Below are 18307 nucleotides of genomic sequence, written 5' to 3'. Positions count from 1 at the left end.
CTTCCAGTACATCCTTCTCCTTGCCCAGTTCTGATCTTGCCTTCAGAAAGCTTCAGCTGAGGAGCTCATGAGCACCAGGAAGATGCTGCCCAGGAGCAATGAGCGTGGGTCTGCAGAGCGCTTCCCTTGTGAGCCAGCAGGCCAACCTCACCCTTCCTTCAGGTCACCGGAGTTTTCACTGTGCCAGTCCCTTCAAAAGTGGCTCCTCTGAAAGAGCCCCTGTTGCTGGGAGCATTCCCAGGAGGCAGAGTGGAGCCCGCTTCTCACTGTTCCAGCGGAGGTGCAGGTGCACAGAGCAGAACTGAGCGGAGGAATTTCAGCGGCCAGCTCCTGTGGACTGAGTGCTGATGCTCTAAAAGAATAGCCATCAGGGAGTCCCAGCTGCTGGCCTGGGTCATCCCTTCCTTCTGAAGATGATGCAGCTTCATGCCACCTTCAGTCCTGGAGAAGGTCCCCTCTCCCCTTGCAGGACTCCAGGGCTGCTGCAGGAGGAGAGGGGGATGAGTTGTGTAGCAGTCTGTGTCCTCCCAGGGCGGGGCTCTGTCTCCAATCTGCTGTTGCCTGCCACCAATGTCTGTACAGTGAGTTTTTTTTTTTTTTAATGTAATTCATCTATTAGAAAAATGCTAATTCGAAAATCAGCATGTCTCTAGCTAATAGTGCGGCCAGTTGGACCAAAGAGGGTGGTGGGATGATTCGAGATGAATTTGGTGAGTAGATGCTAATGATGCCGACAATGAATGTAAAACATCTAATTCTCATAAGGATGCTGTCACTAAAACCAGAAGAGAGAGAGACCTGGGGACTAAATGCCACAAAGACTTATCAGTCACCTACATGACTGCAGGTGTGCATGGCTCACACGAGGGATTCCACTCCTCTCTTGGGGACCCAGGTTGGAGAAACTCCAGCATGGTCCCATGATTACCAGGTAGCCAGCAAAAAGCATGTACTGACTTTTAAAATTTCTTACCGGAAAGGCCACATCACTTCTGTTTCTGCTTCATCGGTCAACACAAGCCATGGGACCACGACTACAGAAAAGCAAATGGTGAAGTTAAGTGGTACCATTTGTCTGGAAGAGTCCTGCTGGTTACCCAGAGCATGGAGAGAGGTTGAGTGGACACAAATGAGCAAGAATGCCCTCTGTTTGATGAGGGAGGAGAGGAGAGGGAGAGATTTAGACCAGGGATACTTCTTCCCAGTGAAAAGCAATGCGCCAGCTTAGTGGGGAGGATGGTGGACAGGAACAGACAGACAGGCAGTACGCTGAACTCGAAAGCAAGATGACACATTTTTATTGTGGACATGAAGGAGAGCATAGTCAAAGGTGACCCCCAGGGTCTGCACCTGGGTTATTAAAACTAAGCCGTCGCAGGCAGAAGTGAGTTACTCTGGGAGGGGGAACAGGTTGAAGAACACAAGGGAAGCTCATTGTGGTTAGAAACCGGTGGAGCTTCGGATTCAAGTGGAAGATCTGGGGGAAGATGTATGCATCTTGCAAGGTAAACGCAGGACTGGAGAGGAGACGTGCTTGAAAGTGACTCACTGCCAACTCAGATGCTGCACTAACCTGGGTACCTGTGCAGGGTTGCAGCCTTCAGACCAGTCTCCATCCTTCCACCTCTGGACAGTGGAATCTAAGGAGACCCGCACTTCCCCATGGTAACGTGGAAAATGGAGAGATTGCATTAGACTCTTTGGAGCGTGTTTACTTACATGTTTTTTAGATGTGCCAAGCCCATTTTAGTTTTTCATATGACCAATTGAAGTTGTGTTGACAAGCAGGCTTGGAAAAGACTAGAACCCTCTGAGATTAATAAGATGTGAAGAACATTCCCCCATGGGACTTGAAATGAGCTTGACTTTCTTCAACACAGTTCCACTTTGGATGTGACTGAGGCATCCCTAGCTGAGATCCTGAAAAGCTGCCCCTAAAACCCTGATTGTGAGGTAACACAGTTTGTTTAATTAACCTTTAGAAAATTCACTTTGCCGTCTAAAAGTGAGCCTTTCCCAAGAGCTACTGTGTTCGTGCAACTGAAGTCTAGTCTCTATCTGGGTGTTAATGGCCAAGCCTTCCACCTGTCCCTTCAAAGTACCACATGTTTGCAGAAGTTCATATGAATGGAACTTATGCAATAATTTAAAAGCTGCCCAAATTAAATTGTTCAAGAATTTGATATTTTCCAAGAAACACTAAAGATGTTTTCATTATAAGGACAAGACGTAGTTGAGAAGTCCCTGTTTATAACTGACTATTAACTTTAATAACTGAATGTATCCATTTAATACCTCTTGGAGGATATACAGTTTTTGCATCAAATGTTGAATGTAGAAAAAATATCAATTGAAAATATGTCCTTTAAGTTTGATGGATAGTAGAGATTCCAAAGTCAATTAATTTTCTTATTAAACTGTGACTAGGTACCAATTTTACATTCCTGAAAGAAACCTGGGCTATAGCTGAACAGTTCTCACCAGGGCCAGAGAAGCCTATGGATGACATTTGTGATGGCCAGAGATGTTTTCAGTTGTCACGTCTTTGGGGGCTGCTACAGTGGCATGTCATGCATGGAGGCTGGGTTACTGCTCCAGGTCCTGTAATGCATAGGATAAAGACTCATCTAACCCCAAAGGTTAAGAGTGATAAGACCAGGCCACCCTGCTTAGTAGAGTCTGTTCTGCTATTCAACGTTTCAAACACATGGTTTCTTTATTCACTCCTAGTTTCCAAGTATTTAGTATAACTCCTTCTCTAACTCATAACATTGCTAAGTGTTTATGACAACCGATCTGTGAACACACACAAGTCATGTAGACCTGAAGGAGCGATCAGTGTGCTGTGGCAGTATTAGCAATTCTGAAATAAGTCTTAAATATGGGTCCCCCTCATCAAGAGCATCCAGTGCCTGAGACACAACTGCAGGTGCTATCTGTGGTCGTCGGAGCCACTGACAAGGGCCTGCTGTCACTCTCACAGTTGCAGAAATAGCACGCGCTCATGCCTTTTGCTATGGCTTCGTTTTCAAGTTTTGGCTTCTCTCCTGATTACTGGTATTTGTATCTACTGGAGGAGGGAACTATTGTGAGCTCTTTACCAAGAAGAGAGAGAAGGCTTGACCCTGGGGTTTGTATTTGAGTTCTGACACTGACCAGTTGTGATCTATCCATCAGTGGGTGGGTGAAGCTCTTCTGCAAAGAGGGCTGAGCTTCTGACCCCTTGCAGTACGACTCTGCAGACCAAGTTCCTTTAGTGAGACACAAGGTGCTGCATGAAGAAATGAATACTTCCTGCAATTTGATGGATATTAGGAGTTCCCCAAAATTAATTTTCTCAATAAACTATGGATACACAGCAGTTGTTCTTCATTCCTAAGGAGATCTTTCCTACAGCTTGAGGTTCTCACCCAGGCACAAGAGATGGATTGTGAAAGGCCTGAACACCAGACATTCAGTAAATGCTAGTTCTAGTTATTAGTGGTTTTGAAATATGATTATTGGTTCCAAGAACGCTTTCTGTGTATTCTGTACCAGGAAGGATGACATGGGGGGGTGGGGGGTGTCCCACCTGTCTGAGGAGATTACCCTTCATTTTGTGAAATTTCCCCCAAAGCAATGACTGTCTCTTCCATCTACATCTTGCATCTTGGTACACAGATGATCTTAAACCTTTTTCCTTTTTGGCCTTGGTTTTACATTCCACGTGCAGAATGGAAAGTGACGGAGCTTAACTGGAACACACCGTCATGGTCTTTGATTTTGAAGAGGTAAATGAATAAAATTATTTTCTAGAAAATATGATAACCTGTTGTGCCATGTGTTTTGACCTGAGGTTCCTTATAAATGTAGCCTGAAGAGAGGAAGCAGGGCCCTGAAGGGTCCAGTAGATCCCAGGGCTTCCTGAAGCGGGTCCCTGGTCACTCTCCTCCTTGGCTGACATCCTGAGACAGCAGCGGTGCTGATTAGAGAAGACGATTCAGAGTCCACCTCATCCTCTCCTCAGGGTGGGCTGGGCAGGAAGGCAGCTCCTACTCTTAGGATATGCAAACTGAAGTGGCAGCCAGCGCCCATGGCCAACCTGCCACTGGGGTGTGATGTCGCTGAGGACTAGGATTGTCCACCTGTCCCCCACCCCAAGAACTGGTTCCAAAACCTTTCTCATCATTCCAAAAGGAAACTCCGTTCTCATTAAGCAGTTGCTCTCTACTCCATGCCCCACCCCACCCCAGTTTCTGGCAACTGCCAATCTGCTCTCTGTCTCTGTGGATTGCTTTTCGGCATAGTTCAGATGAATGGAGTGACACCACGGTGCAGCTCACCCAGGTGCATCCACTTGGTACCACTTCTCCCGGATCCCCCACTTGGGCATGTACTTTCTTCCAGGTATGGCTGAACAGCCTCCTGTTACCCGTCTGCGCCTGGCTGGGGGTTTGTGTCTGCTGTTTGCCTGTGATGTGAGTGTGTTATGAACGTGCGTGCACACGTGTTTGCTTGAGAGCCGGTTTCCATTTCTTTGGGGTTCATGTCTGAAAGTGGAACTGCTGGGTCACGTGGCTGCTCTGTCTGACCTCCTCTGGAAGAAGTCCACAACAGCCGGGCCACCTCTGAGCTCTAATGCCCAGATACCAGGCGCCGACGGTCCAGGACCCGCTTTGCCCGCGTGCCCAGGTGCCGCTCAGGCTTACCTAAGGTCCGCAGTGGCTTGGCCACAGAAGCGAAAGTCCCGCAGTCCTAAATAAGATCCGGTCACAGCCATCAGTCCCTGTGGAAACCCGGTGGAATTGTCTCCAATGCCGCCCTTTGTGTCACGTCGTTATTTCTTAATTGAGCCTGTGGTTTTCTCTGCCCTCTGTGGGAAGGAGAGGCTCCCCTCAGAGCGGATCTCTTGACCTCCTGTTCTCCCCACAGGTGTCCTTCTTCCTCTTCATCATCTTCGTGGTGTACACCATGCTGCCCTTCAACATGCGGGATGCCATCATCGCCAGCGTCCTCACCTCCTCGTCCCACACCATTGTGCTCAGCGTCTGCCTGTCTGCGACGCCGGGGGCCAAGGAGCACCTGGTCTGGCAGGTGAGTGCGCCTCGGCATCTAGGAGAGCGACCTTCCACGTCCCTCGGGATGGAGTGGAGGCCCTGGGCTTCATTCCAGGCGTGCTGTCGTCTGGTACCCAGAGCTGTTCCCTTGCCGCCCCTTGTCACCGTCCCTCATGCTGTGTCCCTCGGCCCGGCCAAGTCGCTTAGCCATTAGCGACAGTGAAACTAATGTTAGCAGGAAAATTGGGTTGGCAACTGCCATGCACTGATTCTCGAATGGCGATTTGATTTTTGATGGTGAAAAGGTATTCTTACTTTCATTGCCATTAAGCACTCTTATTTTTAGATTGAAATAACATATACTGTTAAATTCATATTTCTCCCACCTCTCTCTTTACAGAGGACAAAAATATTCTCCATCTCTCAATCTTCTGGCAGGTCTGTGGGCATTGAAAAACATAGTTCTTTAAAATGCTACCACAGCAAATTTTGCTTTAGTAATAAGTGACATTTCAAAAAAGCCATTCTGTTTAATTAGTTAAAAGCATTTTAACAGCTACTGATTTCTTATTATGTACATCCATAAGCATGAGGTTCAGTGATTGGGAGTTATTTCTAACAGTACTTTTTTTTACCTGTGAAAGCTGTGTTTTCTTTTGCTGTATGGGGTCCAGGCACAACACAGGTGTCAGTGATGTCAAATGCAGCAAGGCAGAGTCACAGTCACCAACAGCTCTGCACTATTGGAAAGGAGATTTGACTTAGGCTCTTATGGTGCTCATATGGAATTCAGGGCCTTGTGCTTGCTAGGTAAGTGCTCTGTCACTAATCTGCATCCTGGCCTAGGAATGAGGATTTTAGATACGGCTCACCTGAGTCCTCCAGAGACTAGAAACCAGTTTTTGATGCACTTGATGAGATGTTTAATTTGAAAACTTGAGGCTTATCCTTGAGCCTGTTATTGTCTCCCTTGATTTGAAAGCTTCCTAGGGAGCTCCTTTCTCAATATTCATCTCCTAGTGCTCATCATAAGATCCCGTTCATTAAGACTGCACGTTACACATCCCTCACAGGGTGTGCAGGTAGTGGCCATGACTGCGCAGTAAGGCAGGGTTTTGCATTGTCTGATTCTGATATCACTGGGATGCTCCACTCCCAGGAAGCAGAGGGCCCAGGAAAGACACGTTGCTCCTATTTCAGTCAGCTCCTTCATTGCTGTGACTTGAAGGCCTGACCAGAACAACCTTAGAGGAGGAAGTTGATTTTGGGACTCATGGTTTCAGAGGTCTCAGTTCATACGCAGCAGCCTCCTTCCTCAGGGCTCGAGGTGAGGCTGACCACATGGTGGAGGCAGCAGAAGGAAGCAGATCACAAGATGATCAGGAAGCAGAGAGAGACTCCATTCCCCAGAGACAAATATGTACCCTACAGGCACCACCCCAGTGCCCACCTCCTCCAGACTCACCGTACCCGCCTTCTGCGACCACGTGGTTGATCCTTTCAGGACATTAATTCAGGTGATTGGCTTAAGACTCTCATAACTCAATCATGTCTCCTCTAAACCTTCTTGCATCGTCTCACACATGGGCTTCAGGGGGACACCTCATGTCTCAACCGTAACGGCTGCTCTGCGCACTGCACCTGAGCATACCCCAGTGACCCACACTTCCTGAGGCACAGAAGGAGGCTCCAGCACCTAATCGATGGGAAGACTGATGGTGGAATGCTTGGTTTTTATTGTAAAATATTTGACTGACAAACATGGCATGTTTTGAAGGCATACAGCGTAATGATCTGACATACATATATATTGTGTGATGGTTATTATGATCAAATTTGTTACTTCCCTCACCGCCTGGGTTATAAACAGATCCCAGAACTTGCTCATTGTATCACTGACAGTTACTACCAGCAACTGCTCATATCCCTACCTCCCAGCCTCTAGCTTCCACCTTTCTATTTAAAACAAAAAAAGACCAACCCAGCTGTGAAGGCAATGGAGAAGAGCTGCCTTGTGTGGAGCTCTGGCCTGCTTTACCCTCTGCCTCCTGCAGCCTCCCTGGGGTTGTGAATGGGCCATTTGTCCTTTCCCCCATGAATTCCACCCTCCCTCTACTTGGGCCCTTACCCTCAACATGCCCTCAGGTGGGCACATCCAGGTCAGGGTGCGGGGGATGTCTTTGCAGCAACAGCAACAAGTACACGATCTGCTCAGCGAGTTTACATTCTGGAATTAACTGAGGGAAAGTCCTCCTCTGTCCGGCAGTAGGACCCTCAGACACTTCCTGGCTCACGACACCTTCAGGGGCGGGGCTCCCCTGGATCACGTCCTTGAACATTTTGTACCTATCTCTTCATGTCCTTCATACATAGGTGAAGTGTCTGCTGGTGTGGATTAAATAGGAAAAAGTAGTGGAAAAGAGAATTTTAATACCTGCCCATAAGGATTAACTAGGTTTATTTACAAAGAACTGTTGTGTTCAAGCTCCTTGCATACTGTATTGAGTTGGGTTCTTGAAAGCATTTTTATTTGCTTGTATTAGTAAAAGCAAATTTGGAAAGAATCTAACCTTAAATTTTTATTTACTATTTTCAAAAACCAACAAAGAAAAATACTTCATATCGACAGCCAGCCAGAGGTAGGATAATTAGTAGAAAATGCCAAAAGAATAAAAATGCTTCATTCAGTAGTTTTTCATTAAGAATAATATGGAGAAGCAAAGAAGAACAAGCAGTCCATTTCCTGCATCCCTCAAAAGTCATTTCATAGCGATTCCAGGAGCTGGGAAAGGTGGAATACAGCAATTGCTATAAAATGGAAAGTTCATAGGTAAACATCAAGGTATGAAGAAAAGAGCTTTCACAGCTTTTAGCCCCTGCTGGAAGTAGAACTGAAACTACCACTGGCTTGAGGTGGAAGAAAACACTTGACTGGACCCTTTTAGTGCACAGCACAGTGCACGTAGGTTAGAGTGCCGTGAGCGAGGTTCTGTGGCTGTGGTGTCATTGTCCAAACAGCACCATGTCCAGCACACTGGACTGGTCTGAAGGAAGAGGTTTTCCATCCCAGGTAGTCAGTAAGCATCAGCCTGCCCTCTAACTTTCAATGGAGGAGTGCATTCTTTGTAGCTTTGATCCATATGGAGAGTTTGGTTTCATTCATACGTTTGAACGTTGGAAAGCCTCTGAGCATGTGTAGTGTATATCTGTTAACCAAAATGTCCACTTAGGAGAAAATCTTGTCCTCTTTCCACACTATATAACAGAGCTCACTGTCCTCAGGAAATTCACTTTGCCAGCATTTTCCTTGAAGTGCACTGGATTCTCAGGCTATGACTGGTCACTCAATGGAGGAAATTTAGTTAATAATTGGAAAGTACGGATGGTATTTCCCATTACATTTTAAAGTACAATCCCTAATACATTTTATAACTTTTATTTTGAAATAATCATGGACTTACCAATAAATCACTAATACAGTACAGAAAATTATATTGTGTACAAGTATGAATGTGTAACGATAAATCCCATCTATATGTACAACTAACTGGGCGTGGTGGTGCACGCCTGTAATCCCAGCTGCTTGGGAGGCCGAGGCAGGAGGATTCCAAGTTCAAAGCCAGCCTCAGCCAAAATGAGGCCCTAAGCAATTCAGTGAGACCCTGTCTCTAAATAAAACACAAAGTGGGGCTGGTGATATGACTTAGGGTCAAGTGCCCCTGAGTAAAATCCCCAGTACCCATAAAAAAAAAAAAAGTACAATTATAGTATGCCAATAAAAAATATGGAATGAAAAATAAAATAAGTGATTAAAAAAAAAGATAAACATATGTCAGCCCAAAAGCCTGTTAAAAAAAATAAGAATAAGCTGGTTGCCAACTGAATACCACATCGCCACGGTGCCTCGGGATTTTCCACAGAACCCTGCTCCTTCAGTCCTAACATGGCGTCAAAGGTGGGAAGTTACGTTGCTGTGTAATTGCCGTCTGACTCTCAGACCCTATTCAAGTTCCTCCAGCTTTGCCATTAATGTGCCCTTCAGAGAAAGGGCGGGTCCAGAAGCACCCAGGGCCCTGTGTCATCCACTCTCTCTGGCCTTCATTCTCGCAGTCTTTCTGTGGTGCTCAGGATGGTAACACCTTCTGGGACTGCTGGCTCACTATTTTGTAAACGGTCCTTCAGCTTGACTTTGCCTGATGTCCCCATGCTAGGTCGGGGTCTAACGGAGCAGGAATTGGTGTGGGGAGTGTACCCAGTGCAGCTGCATCCGGGCCATAACTACCCCGTCTTGATCGCACTCTATCTCCTGGTGTGCACCTGGGTTATGCCACTGCCTACCAGGCTCTTCCACTTTGAAATCGTTCTTTTCCTCTTTCTTATTAATACTTATTTTAGGAGGAGTTACTTGAAGACTATGCATCTATCCTGTTTTTCATCAGACTTTCCATTTGTTTGTTTATTTGTATATAGTCTTGTGCTTTCTTATTTTCACTCTTTGATAGTTCATAAACCCCTGCTGTTCATTTACATAACCAAAGTGTCTCAGATTTGTCCAGGGGCACCTTGAGCCTGGCTTCTGTGCTGGCACGTCCCTGTCATCTTCTGGGTACCTCCTTGCTTTCCTCTCATGACAAGAGGTTTCAGACTCATCTTGTTCTCTCCCCACACCTAAAACCAGCCATCTTTCCAGGGGCCCTGGTTCTTGTTAGCAGAGAATGCGGTGTAGGAGCAAGGTCTGGATGTGAGGTACTTCTGCTGCGCGTGAGGTGTTGTTACACCGAAGGCCAAGTCCACGTGGAGTTCTGCTATATTTATTGTTGCATACACTTAGATCTTAACCACATCGCTTCACATGAATATTTTCCTTGACCAACAGTGAAAAAACTGAGCTTCCCTGTTTCTCGATGTTTTTAATGATTTGATCAACCAGGGATCATACTTTTCTGTCTTCTGTCTCTCAGCCCGCCTTCCACCCCAGAGCCTCTCTCTGGGCCACCTTCCTGAGTGCATGTCTAGCTTCCCCTCTCCTCACCCTCCCCTGCAAGCAGTTCCTCCCTGCCCTCCAAGCTCAGCTCTGACACTGGGGCCACATGGCTGCCCTGGTGTGTGCATCCCTTTCCCCTCTCAGGCTCTGTCCCCCGTGGTTGGCTGTCCCCATTCCTAGCTGTGTCGCCCCTGGACAGAGAAAGCTTCCTGCTTCCTCAGTCTTCTGTTGATGTGGAGGCTTCCTTGCTGGGCCTCATCTGATGGTCTGGGGACTGCGTTATTCAGCAAGGATGGAACAAGTAAAGGCAGGAAGGAAGGGAGCTGGGGCGAGGAGGGGGAGAGAGAGAGCAGAGACGTTTAGAACAGCACACACACGTATTTGGGGGAGAGGAGGAGATAATTTTCAGTCACTCTCTGTTTCACTCTCTACTGACCTCTGCAAGTTTTCACATAATTATTTTCTCTTTGTCATTCTGTTGGCTTTTAAAGAAATGTGTCTTTTTCCCCTGAAATCTGGGCTTGTGAAGGAATTCCACAATCCCTTAATAATGAAGGTAAGAAAATATGTGAATATCATGAAATTTACAGAACGGCAGTTTCATGTTGCCCATGGAAGAAGAATATATTATTTCCAGGGGATAAATTAAGTGAAAGCACCAAAAGCTCTCTGCAATTCATGATTAGCTAGAAAATAAGAATTTTACTTGCATTGGTGGGACAACATACATTTGATGGAAAGTTTCATGATAGCAACAGTGTCTTTTTCTGCTTACCTTTATATCAGATTTAAGGGAACGTGGGGCCAGGAAGACAGATGAGCCTCCTGCTGTGGTGGTTGCCTCCTGCCTGGACCCTGGGGAAGTGAGAGCCTTAGAGGAAATTAGGAGCTTGGAGTCCCGCCTCCTGCCAGGGCAGGGGACTCAGGTCACTGGCCTCCATGCAGCCTGGAGCTTCTGCTCCTGTGGCTCCTGTTTGAACTGTGCACCTTGCCTGTCCTCTGCTCTGCTGGTGCAGTTCCACACACCATCAGCCCAACCTGGAACCCTCCTCAAGGAATCCTCACCTACTCCCATTTTTGTATCATGATTGCATTTTGCATTTGAAATTTCTTTAATCTTCTTACATTTCTCCATCTTTGGTATTCGTAGCACATTCCAAACTTTCATTTCATTTATCTTTTATTTTCCCATGAGAGAGGGGGGAGTTTGAGTCTAGATTTACTTATGCAAGCCGGTTATATGAGAATCAGCATTCATTAAAGAAGATAAGCTAAGGAGTGCTTTTTTGGTTTTCTAACAGGATTACTTAAATGTTTGGAAATTTTATAGCATTCTTTCACACTGAGAATGCTTTAATATATTTAATATACAATGGGAAAATTTTTGATTGTCCTTAATATAGCCAATCATCTATGGCAAGGGTGTAATCAATAGTAATGCAGATTTGTTACATAACTGAGTCTTTTTAAGTATAATTCAGGAAGTGTATATTGGAGTCTGGAATTAAATTGCATTTAGGATCTAATCTGAGAAGCTCAGAGGAAAAACAGCAGGTTACCAGCTGCCCAGTTTCTGGTTGTGGAGGAGACTAATTGCTAGGAATTTGGATCTCTGTTCTTAGTGTTTTGTCTTCGGAGAAGCATAAAGTATTATTTTTATTCCACACAAGATAGAGAGAGAGAAACTGTGCTACTGCCCATTTGTATAGCACGAAGCTGTCCGTCGTGTGCGATTCATGCCTCTTCTAGCAAGTTCCCATGCACCTCTTCTCGAGGCTTTGCGAGTTGGAAGGAACTGAGGCAAGGCTGGAGAAGGGGCAAGGATGGCGGCTTGAATGGGACAAACTCCAGAGCAGGTCCACCGGCCGTTCACACTCCTGCTCTGGTCTCCCTCGCTCCCCTGCAGCCTGCCCCCCGCCATCACCCTTCTCCAAAGGGCAGGAGCTCGGCACCAATGTTCCGCCTGTGAGAATTTCGGTAGCTTAAGTGATGGCAGCGTGAACACGTGTGCAGGACACAACTCGCACTTAGACTGTTCCGGCCGTTTCAGGATGAACGTGCAAGAGAGCAAGAGGCAGACGTCCGGTTGGACCTTAATGGCAGAATGAGGTCTGCCTGAGGTTTCCAGCCTTCGTGGGGCTGTGAAGAGCAGGGCAGGAGGGAAGCCCTATCAGAACATGAGCTTGTTTTAAGAGATTGATCAGAGGAGCATGGGAAGGTAGGACTTCTGGAAAATGAAAAGTGACAGTCATCCACAGACTATTCTCTTCTCGATTCCGCCATCTCACTCACGGTCCCCTGTTCATTCAGAGCGACAGACTGAGGTCAAACGTGGTACCCCATTACAGACCCATTACGTGTTTCCATGGCACCTTTGGTAATGCCTCACCCGACACCGTGGTGGTGATTTTCCATCTTCGGGGCAGAGGGAAGAGGGCCCTTTCTGGTTTTGCAGCAGTAAGCACAGCATGAGAACAATGTGTATCGGTTTTACTTGCCCAGGAGACGAGAGCCTCGCATGGCCAGGCTCTGGGGTGATGATTTCTCACGTCCCTCTTAGCAACTCATGTGAGTCTGGACATGCAGGGAGCGTGGGGCGTGGGCAGAGCAGGCTTTGGAGCTTCAGGTGGAATCTGGGTTTGGATTCCACTTCTGCTTTAGAGCTCTGAGGGGAACATGGGAGGGGACCAGCGTCCCACGACCGGCTGCCTAGTATCCGGGGTGTTGTCAGCAACTGGCTTAAAACTGTCAGACCTTTTTGGGACTGCTGGAAGCGACCTGCCACCCAAGGCCACGCACTTTTCAGGCTAACCCACGTCCATGCCTGATTGAGTTGAAGACAAATTCCATCCATTCTGGCCCAGTGCAGGACAATTCTGCGAACTGCCCATTTCTCTCCAGAGCATTTGTGGGTTTCTGATGTTGGGGCTGTGCTACGGTACAACTTCTGTTAATTGGCGCGTCTTTTCCTCCCCTTGGGTATTGATATCCTGAGGACACTCCTCCTTGGTAAACTCTAAACTCCATTTCAGATGTGCCTTCACTGCAACACTGCATGGGCTCGACCCTCTTCTTTAGCCTACCCAGCGTTCTCACCTGTAAAATGGCAACAGCAGCAGCCAAGAGGCGCACATTGTTGCTGGCCTTGGTGCTGACCAGGTTAGACAGCCTATGGAGGGCCTGGTGCCTAGCTCCCCAAGTGGAGTAGACTCTGCAGTAGCAGCAGTGACATATTTTGCTGTTTACATGATTTTATAGAGGCTAAGAGAAATGGAACATAAAACACTTTGAGGAATATGATTCTAATCAAAGCCCAAATGACCTACTAAGCTGGTAGGGTAAGAACTGGATGGCACACGTGTGAGACCCCCAGAGCTCAATTGGCTCCTCTGACCATCCTGTGGCCTGCTGAACCCAGACCCAAGACAGTGCACCCTGCTGGCACTAGAGGCTTATACTACACTGACCAGAGGACGTGGGAATTCGAGGTTCTAAGGTCCTCTGTGTTCACAGAAAACCTGGTTTTTAAAACCTTCAAAATACAGTTCCCCAACCAACCCCTTTGGCAGGAGTAAGAGGAAGGGAAGGGATACTAGAGGAGTCATGTCTAGGGTCCCTGGCCCCCAGGATATCTGGATGGCCGTGCTCCTCCTCTGGACTGTTTACTACTTAGAGAGCACACTTCAGTGTCCATGAAACCTTGAGGGTTGTTCTTCTCGGCTCACTTTGACCAGCCTCATCACACCTTGATAGGACGGAAGTGACCATCCCATGAATCAGCTGGTGATCTTGAAAACAGGAACCTAAACGGCCCCATCAGTCTGACTCTGTCCCGCCACCCCAGCTGAGCTACTGTGTTGGTTTTCCAGAACTGCTGGAACAAATTACTACCTTCAGCACTTAAAACAGCAGAAATGTAAAAAAATCAGACATGTATTCTCCTTCAGAAATGAAAACCATAGTGTTGGCAGGTCGGTTCCCTGCAGGTTCTGAGGGAGGATCTACGTATGCTTCTCTTCTGGCCTCTGGTGGTTGCCAGCAAACCTTGGCATTCCTTAGCATGGTGCTCCATAGCGCCAATCTGTGCCTCTTTCCTTACAATCTTCTCCTTAGGCTACGCCTTCTTCTCTTTGTATCTTCTCTCCTTCTGTTTCTCACAGGGACACAGGTTCCTATATTTAGGGCCCATTCTAAATGCGAGATGATCTCATTGCAACATCTTTAACTTATTACATCTGCAAAGACCCTTATTCTAAAAGAGTCATATATTGAGCTTCCCAGTGCACAGAACTTCCAAGAATGGAACTCACAGCAGATGTCAGCATGCATAGTTGGGCTGTGGGTCTCCTCTCCCTTGGTGGGTTGTTGTAGTCAACTCCAAGTGCCCTCTAAGATCAGAGAGTCTGCACACGACCCTTCTCCTGTCTGTTCAGGTTTTGTTAAGCTCTCTGGTTCATCATACATGAAGATACCTTCTTGGGAGATATTTATAGTTATATGGGAAAATAAAGCAAACCTAGAAGAATTCAGTGAAGAAGCAGATGGGAATTTCACCCTTGTTTAAATAAAACTAGCATCCATAGGGAAAGCAAAAAGAACTCTTGCCAGATTACTGTGGATAGGTAGGACAACTGAACATCTGTCCACGGTGCTTTGACTGATTTAAAAATAGCAAGAGAGAAAGGGGAGATATGGAGAGAGGAGGGGAGGGAGAGAGAGAGAGAGATGATGACTCTGGAGGGGTTGTCAGTGGCTCCACTTCTTAGCACCACTTGTGAATTCTCTTTGTAGAAGTCATCCATTTGCTCCTCTTAGCTCTCCAGGTATATAAGCACATTATTTTCAAGTAGATTTTCCCTTTCTAATTTTAAAAGCATCCTTTTCTTTCCAATTGCTTTCCCAGGTAACTTCAGGGGAAAATAACATCAAGTCTGTGGTAGTAGACATATTAGTCTATTTTTTTTTATTTAGTAAGACTGGTATTTTCCCTTCAAGTCATGTTTTGACTTTTGAGTTAAGCTAAGAAATTTTATAATTTGAAGGAAGTAACCATTGATTTTTATTTTAGAGGCTCTCTCTCTCTCTCTTTCCTCTCTCTCTCTCTTTCTGTAAAGAGTGGATGTTGAATGGTTATCAAAAGACTCTTTTTTTAATAACCCATGGAGAAAATTGAATGGCTTCTTTGTTAACATAATATTGAACAATTCTTAAATTTCCAGAATTATGTTATGTTGTGTTTCTCTCCCATTTGCTGCTTGATTCTTCCAACCAACGGCTTACTAAGGGTTTTTCCTCTGTCTTGACGATAACGAGAATGGCAGCTTAGGCAGCCCTCCCTGGCCCTCTCAGGGCTGGTTGGGTCTGTGAGCTGTACTCGCCCATAAGCTTCTTCTGTCTCAACTACTCGTCGAGATTGGAGAGCACATCATCCTCTGCTTTTCCTGTGAAAACATTCTGTTTAGCCTTATTTCTCTCCTGGTGTTTGTTTTGGCCCAAAATATTTTCTTATAGATTCAATCTATTTCACTCAAAGTCTCAGCTGCATTTCACAGAGAAGTGATCTCTCCATGCTTTCTATTCTCTGTGTATTTGAGTTTACTTTTCCCTGGCTAGATTCTTATTTTTGGAGTTTCTGCTTTTTCATTTATTCCTGACCATCTAGCTACTCTGGTTTATTTTACTTTATTTCTCCAAAGAGCAAGTTTGGTATATATTTATTATTTTTATTGATTTTCTGGGTTTTGGTTTTGCTCTCAGTCTTTTTCAAACATGTTTATTTCTTAGTTTGTTTTTTCTCTATATGTTTTGTTTTGTATTCCCAACCCCTGTGTTAGATACTTAATGTATTACTTCTTTTTCATTCATTTATATGAGTATTGAAGAGGATAAACTTCCCTTTGAAAACAGCTTTAATTCTGCACTTCCTATGTGCTCTGTCTTTAACTCTATACTTTTTAGTTAGAATTGCATGTCTTTTTTAACACAGAGAAGCTTTTACAGTTGTTGTTTTATTTTCAGGCAACAGGAGATTTTTCCCTTTCTGTCTCATTATTTATTTTAGTGTTATTGCATTGACATTAGAGATGGTCACCAGGGATGGGGACACACACCTATTATTCTGCTGACTTGGAGGCTAAGGCAGCAAGATCGCAAGTTCCAGGTCAGTCTCAGCAACTTAGCAAGACTCTGTTTCAAAATTCAAGATAAAAAAAAAGGACTGGAGAATAGCTCAGTGATAAAGTGACCCTAGGCTCAGTCCCTAGTAACAAATAAAACGAAAAGCTCAGCGCCATCTCTGTTGGTCCCCCTCTCATGTGCTTGGTGTGAGCTGCTCGCTGCAGTTGCCGTGGGCTGCTGATCCTCCTCACCACCACCAGAACTCGCTGAGCATGTGCCTGGGGGATTCATGACCTAAGTGATGCTCCTTCAGCCCTTCAGCAGCCCATGGAGACCCCTTGCACCACAGAGTCAGGCTGCTTGTGGCCAGTGTGGCCTGCTGGTGTCCCTCCTTGTCCAGTCCGGCCCCTGGAACGTCCCAAGCCAGAAGCTCCCGCCAAAACTCCTTCAGTTGTGCACGGGTTGGCTTGGCATTGGCAGCCTGGGTGACCCTGGGTGGCCCTTCTCCACTTCCCTCCTGACCTCTGCCCCTTGTCTCAGTGCCCCGTTTCTCCCCTTCTTGGCCTCCAGCCTGGGCAGCAGCTGTCACTCCCACACCGGAGGCCGTGTCTGATCAGTGTATGAACCTAAGATGGGAAGAAGAAGAAAAGTGAAAATAGGAAGATGGAACAGAGCTGCATTACAACAGGGAGTAGCTGGTCTGGGTCAGTGCAGTGGGGCAGGTCTGAGTCCCCGCATTATTTAAACCAGTCACATGACAAAGGCCTCTGCCCGACCCTTGAAGGTCCCTGCTCCCCTTCCCTGTTTGGGCTGCAGCTGTCAGAAGAAAGTCCTGCTTTGGGGTGAACAAGAAGCAGAGTTAAGGTGGCTACAGAGTCAGGGACCCTGACTTGAGTGACCATTGATGAGTCTCTGATCTGGAGAGGAAGGTCACGGTGGGAAGGACTTTGTTACTGTCACAGGTTGTGCAGAGCCACCATAGCATGTTCCAGTAGGCTTATTTGCGGGTCCTTCCCACCCTTCTGGCTGCCACATGTCCTGGTCTTGAGATAGCTGCGATCTGCAGCAGGAATCCGAGCTTTTTGATACTATTATTTGTCTGACACCCAGTGTTCATGGTATCGAATGGGTGCACTGACTGAATCCAAGAGTGACTGGGCACAAGAGGTGTGACAGACAGACGTCAGCATGCAGGCGTCCCAGAGCCCGTCAGCCAGGGGAGTAACGTGCACTTGCCTTGCGTTGTATCTGCCACTCTGAGCCTGGCGCTGCATGGAAAGTGGGGTGTACGGTGTCCTGTAAGAGGGAGCCGCCAGCTTCCTCAGGCCTTTATGTTATCATCCTGTTTTCTTCAAGAGCAGCCAAATCTTTATGTGGGTTTTAAATGCCCTTCTGAGCCCTTCAAGTTTATAGCCTTATGGAAGAATGAGAAGAAAGACAAAGTTGATTGAAGAAATAGGAAAGAGGATACACAGAGAAAAGTGGCAGAATCTCGGACGACTTGTCATTGGCAGAAAAACAAGCTACAAATGAACGGCCTCCAGCCATGTGAGCATAACCCAGGAAGGGTAGGAGAGGCTCAAGTCCACACCGCCCTCGTGAAATCTTTCTGTGGACCATGAGAGGCTGACACATTTTAGCTGTTTAATGAGGCGGAGAAGGTCACTGATTTAATTTCCTAAGTCATGCAGACAAGAGATTTTTTTTTTTTTTTTAAATACTCCTGGAGAAGCCCAGGGCACAAATTTGGCGTCAACCGCTTATGCGCTGCTCAGGAAGTTTTCTCAGTGAAGCCCTTAATGACTCAACCTATGGGTCTTTGACTCTCACTTCAAGCTCACTGGCAGGTGGAAGGCTGTGTCTCTTGGTTTGGTGTGAAGGAGGTTCTCTGGGCCTCCATTTGAGAGGTCCTCCTGCTTTTTGCTGCTACAGTGGACCCAGACTTTCAAAAGGGCATGGATGGCCCCACAGTGTCACCCCAATGGACAAACGTCCACCCTCAAGCCATCACTGAAGGGCAGATTTGACTATTGTAATGGAGATGATGTGTGTTGAGATAGAAGGATGGGTCCCAGAAGAGATTACAAGTGACCTGAAGCCCTCAACTCTGCAGGCGAGATGCACTCCTATCCCTGCCACACCCTGCAGGTCCTATGAAGCTGGTTCTGAA

The 18307-nt window shown here is 46.5% G+C and overlaps 1 protein-coding gene across 2 annotated transcripts in view; it reads left to right on the top strand.

The window, feature by feature from the left end:
• Nucleotides 1-18307, top strand: part of ADCY2 (adenylate cyclase 2) — a 376288-nt gene that overhangs the window by 94390 nt on the left and 263591 nt on the right. For both annotated transcript variants that reach the window (XM_079144908.1, XM_079144907.1), the window contains exon 3: nt 4912-5073. In XM_079144908.1, coding sequence (XP_079001034.1) covers nt 4912-5073 — 162 coding nt within the window. The remainder of the gene's footprint in view (nt 1-4911; nt 5074-18307) is intronic.

The sequence above is a fragment of the Sciurus vulgaris genome, assembly GCF_902686455.1.
Source record: "Sciurus vulgaris genome assembly, chromosome: 6".
Taxonomy (NCBI): domain Eukaryota; kingdom Metazoa; phylum Chordata; class Mammalia; order Rodentia; family Sciuridae; genus Sciurus; species Sciurus vulgaris.
The sequence above is the reverse complement of the archived record's forward strand: the minus strand, read 5'-3'. Positions and strand labels throughout refer to the sequence as shown.